The sequence below is a fragment of the Salvelinus sp. IW2-2015 genome, linkage group LG10 (assembly GCF_002910315.2).
Source record: "Salvelinus sp. IW2-2015 linkage group LG10, ASM291031v2, whole genome shotgun sequence".
NCBI lineage: Eukaryota > Metazoa > Chordata > Actinopteri > Salmoniformes > Salmonidae > Salvelinus > Salvelinus sp. IW2-2015.
Genome location: NC_036850.1, coordinates 17674722 through 17679915, shown reverse-complemented (window position 1 = coordinate 17679915; position 5194 = coordinate 17674722). Strand labels below are relative to the sequence as shown.

At 43.7% G+C, this 5194-nt stretch overlaps 1 protein-coding gene across 1 annotated transcript in view; it reads right to left on the bottom strand.

Annotated features, from left to right (window-relative positions):
• Nucleotides 1-4635, bottom strand: part of fras1 (Fraser extracellular matrix complex subunit 1) — a 16571-nt gene extending 11936 nt beyond the window's left edge. The window contains exons 1-4 of the mRNA XM_023995071.2: nt 4567-4635; nt 3126-3266; nt 916-1143; nt 114-227 (exon numbers count right to left, since the gene is read on the bottom strand). Of these exons, the coding sequence (XP_023850839.1) occupies nt 114-227; nt 916-1143; nt 3126-3266; nt 4567-4587 (504 nt within the window). The 5' untranslated portion in view covers nt 4588-4635. The remainder of the gene's footprint in view (nt 1-113; nt 228-915; nt 1144-3125; nt 3267-4566) is intronic.
• Nucleotides 4636-5194: the final 559 nt, after the last annotated feature.

Here is a 5194-nt window from a genome sequence, read left to right as displayed (position 1 = left end):
AGACCCAGCCTGTGTTTACCTTGTTGTCCGTGTCCTCCAGCCACTGCAGACCCAGCCTGTGTTTACCTTGTTGTCCGTGTCCTCCAGCCACTGCAAACCCAGCCTGTGTTTACCTTGTTGTCCGTGTACTCCAGCCACTGCAGACCCAGGTTCATGACGATACGAGGTGCTCCATCATCAACAGGCAGAATGTCTATCTTAAACTTCTGGGGTGCAGCAGTCAACACCTACACAGTGACAAAGGCAGGACGAGGGATTTATGAAATGTCAGAGAGAGAGAGAGAGAGAGAGAGAAGAGGCGACAGACAGAGACAGAGGAGAGAGATGAGAGAGACTTACGAGAGAGAGAGAGAAGAGAGACAGACGAGAGAGAGGAGAGACCGAGAGAGAAGAAGAGAGACAAAGAAGATAGAGATAGAGGAAAGAGAGAGATGAGAGAGAGAGAAAGAGAGAGAGACTTACAGAGAGAGAGAGAGAGAGAGAGAGAGAGAGAGAAGAGAGAGATGAGAGAGAGAAGAGAGAGCAGAGAGAGAGTAAGAGAGAGACAGAGAGAGAGAAGAGAGAGAGCAGAGATAGAGAAAATAGAGAGAGAGAGGAGAGAGAGAGAGAGAAGAGACATACAGAGAGAGATAGAGAGAGAAGAAGATGAAGAGAGGAGGAGAGAGAGAGAGGAGAGAACTTACAGAGAGAGAGAGAGAGAGAGAACAGAGAGAGAGAGAGAGAGAGAGAGAGAGAGATAAGAGAGAGAGAGGAGAGAAGAGAGAGAAGAGAGACATGAACAGAGAGAGAGTAGGAGAAGAGAGAGAGACGAAGAGAGAGAGAGACTTACAGAGAGAGAGAGACAGAGAGACAGAGAGAGACACAGAGAGAGACAGTGAGAGAGAGAGACAGAGAGAGAGACACACACCCCCTCACCTCCTTGCCTGCCTCCTCCACCATAAAGAAGACGTTAGTCCCATCAGTTACAGTGAAGGTGAATCCGTCCTTCAGTGAGTTGGATTCATCGTGGCTGTAGCTGATTCTGTTCTGGTAGACGTCATCCATGGTGAAGCTGTTGGTCTGGCGGTAGTGTTGTCCGTTGTTGGTCCGCTCCATGGTGCCGTGACGTGGGGCCTGGACTACGGTGAAGGTGATGGACTCCTCCTACAAGGGAGACATTTTAGCGTCAATATGTTATGATATATAATATACACTGAGTGTGTAAAACATCGGGAACACCGTCACTTCCTTACGCTAATGTGGGGTCTGAAACCTGACACTTCAAGTCAGCTCTGCAGGGTGGAAACAGAGAGCAGACAGGTTGGATTTCTTCCACTATAAGGCACGGGACTCTACACCGTTCACAAAAATGTCAGTCTGAACCGATCCACAACCGCTCATAGTCCCTCATATGGGGGGACCTAACATCTAAGATGGGTTGGTTTGGTTTACATGAGTTGCAATGACAGACTGGAAGCAGCTGAATAAATACAATGAGTATGCAAAACATTAAGAACACCTGCTCTTTTCATGACAGACTGACCAGGTGAATCCAGGTGAAAGCTATGATCCCTTATTGATGTCACTTGTTAAATCCACTTCAATCAGTGTAGATGAAGGGGAGGAGACAGGTTAAAGAAGGATTTTTAAGCCTTGAGACAATTGAGACATGGATTGTGTATGTGTGCCATTCAAATGGTGAAAGACAAAAGATATAAGTGCCTTTGAACGGGGTATGGTAGTAGGTGCCGGGCCGCACCGGTTTGTGTCAAGAACTGCAACGCTGCAGCAACAACAGTTTTCTCGTGTTTATCAAGAATGATCCACGACCCAACGGACACAACTGTGGGAAGCATTGGAGTCAACATGGGGCCAGCATTCCTGTGGAACGCTTTCGACACCTTGTAGAGTCCACGCCCTGACAAATTGAGGCTTTTCTGAGGGCGAAAAGGGGTTGTTAAACTCAATATTAGCATTCCTAATGTTTTTACACACTCAATGTACACTATATCACACTTTTGTGATAACATTAAGAATTCCATCATGGCTATATTACTGAGGGTGACAACTTTACCCTCCACCTTGTCGATGTTAATAGTGTAATATTTAAACTGAAAGTTACCTTGACTTAGCATAATAAAAGGAGCTTGAAACTAGACGTCTTTGTTCTCTTCTAGTTGCTACAGCAACCAACTGTTTAGCCAATAAAGCCATACAATATGTTGACGTCATCGTCGTGACCTAGTGACGATGCCATTGTGTTTTGTTGCTGTCCGGGTCTATCTTTTTGCTACAGCGCAGTGAAAAAGTATTTGCCCCCATTTTCTAAATGTCTCGACTTTTGCATATTTTTGATCCTGAATGTCCTATTGTACTTTTGACTCATCTGTCCATAGAACATTCTTCCAAGAGTCTTGATGATCATCCAGGTGCTTCTCGACAAATTTGAGTAAACCTTTTTGGACGATATGAGTCCCATTATGCCTGGCGTTATTCCACAGTGAGAAACTCTCACCAACGGTTAAACACGGTGATGGTAGTAGAGATGGTTTGGGGATGCTTTGCTGCCTTCAGGACCTGGACCAGTTGCCATCATTGAATGAACCATGAATTCTGCTCTGTATCAGATAATTCTACAGGAGAATGTCAGGTAATATGTCTGTGAGCTGAAGTGCAAGCTGAGTCATGCAGCAAGACAATGATTCAAAAACACACAATCAATTCTACAGGAAAATGGCAAAAAAGCAACAAATTTGACATCTTGGAATGGCCTCAAAGTCCAGACCTAAATCCCAATTGATATGTTGTGAAACGAGCAGTTTGAAAACCCACAAATGTCACTGAGGCAAACCAGTTCTGCATGCTACAGTTTGGCCAATATTCCTCAACATTACGTTGTTAATTAAATAAATCAAATACGATTTATTATATTTTTTTATTTTTTTATTGTTTACTCAGGTTCTCATTATCTAATATTACGTTTGGGTTGAAGATCTGATAACATTCAGTATCAAAAATATGCCAAAATAGAGAAATCAGAAGAAGGAAGAAAAATACTTTTTCATGGCACTGTAGTTTAGCTAAGCTTACGGCTAGCGAACACGGACGGTGTATAGTGAATGATCAGACAGCCTGTCCTACTCCACCTCTGTGTCAGCGTCGGTGGCCTTCAGTTCAAACTCAGTGATGGTCTTCCTGACCCCTTCCTGAACCCTCATCCCAGGAACCACCAGCAGGGGGAGGGAGTCATCCACCGGCCGGATGGTGATGTAGAACTTCTGGGCAACCTAAAGACACCGTACAGAACACTGTTATCTACCTAGACACCATGCAGAACACTGTTATCTACCTAAAGACACCTGTTATCTACCTAGACACCCACCATGCAGAAATTCTGTTATCTCTTACTAGAAGAGCACGTGTTAATCTTAGCTAGACACGTGTATCTAGCCTTATTTTAGACACTGATTATCATCTACTAGACACCATGCAGAACTGTTATCTACCTAAGACACACTGTTATCTACTAGACACCTGTCATCTACTAAGACACCATGTTATCTACTAGACACCTGTCATTACACCTAAAGACACCTGTTATCTACCCTAGCATGCAGAACACTGTTATCTACCTAGACACCTGTTTCTACCTAAAGACACTGTTTATCTACTAAAGAACCTGTTTCTACCTAGAACTGTTATCTACCTAAGACAACTGAATATAACATATGGGCAACCTGAAAATAACGTATAGACAACCTGAATATACGTATAGACAACCTGAATATAACGTATGGACAACCTGAAAATAACATATGGACAACTGAAATATAACGTATAGACAACCTGAATATAACGTATGGACAACCTGACTATAAGTATGGACAACCTGAATATAAGTATGGACAACCTGAATATAACGTATGGGCAACCTGAATATAACCATATGGCAACCTGAATATAACCATATGGAACCTGATATAACATATGGACAACCTGAATATAACGTATGGACAACTGAATATAACTGTATAGGCACAACACACACAGAGTTAGCCAGTCGTGAAGCCAGACAACCTTTTCACATGTGTACCCAAGCGCTTCTCATAGGCTGCATTAGAGGAGACATTATGCCCAGTGTGTGTGTGTGTGTGTGTGTGTGTGTGTGTTGTGTGTGTGTGTGTGTGGTTGTGTGTGTGTTGTGTGTGTGTGTGTGCGTGCATGCGTGTGTTTTTTTGTTGTGTGTGTATCCTTGGGTGTGCATACAAGTGTGTGTGCGTGTGTGTGTGTGTGTGTCTGCGTGTGTACAGTGTGTGTGTGTGTGTGTGTGTGTGTGTGTGTGTGTGTGTGTGTGTGTGTGTGTGTGTGTGTGTGTGTGTGTGTGTGTGTTGTGTGTGTGGTGTGTGTGGTGTGTGTGTGTGTGTGTGTGTGTGTGTTGTGTGTGTGTGTGTGTGTGTGTGTGTGTGTGTGTGTGTGTGTGGGTGTGTGTGTGTGTGTGTGTGTGTGTGTGTGTGTGTGTGTGGTGTGTGGGTGTGGTGTGTGTGTTGTGTGTGTGTGTGTGTGTGTGTGTGTGTGTGTGTGGTGTACCTCATTAGCCCCGTCAGACATATGAATGAGAACTCGTCTGTGTGTTTCTTTCTTCGCTGGTGTGAACGTACTGGATGCTACGTGAAGCCAGGTCAGCCTGGGAGAAGGATAATGCGGCTTCTGTAGCGGGAGGAGGTTAGCATTTATTGCATTTTAACCTTTAGCATTCATAGTTGAAATAGCTTTGTAAACTTGATGTGCAGAAAACACTGTCTGTAGCATGTTAATTGTAGCATTTTCATACTAATCTGTTTTTGTAAAGAGTGCAATGCCATGATCATGGTTTGATTCCCTCGGGGATCATACAAACACTCATTATGGGTTTGATTCCCTCTGGGGTAATACCAAACACTCATTATGGTTTGATTCCTCTGGGGTCATACAAACACTCATTATGGTTTGATTCCCTCTGGGGTAATACCAAACACTCATTATGGGATTGATTCCTCTGGGGTATGTATTCAAGCTCATTATATGGGATTATTTCTCGGGGTCTACAACACTCATTATGGGTTTGATTCCCTTGGGGTCATACCAAACACTCATTATGGGTTTGATTCCCTCTGGGGTAAACAAACACTCATTTATGGTTTGATTCCCTCTGGGGTCATACCAAACATTCATTATG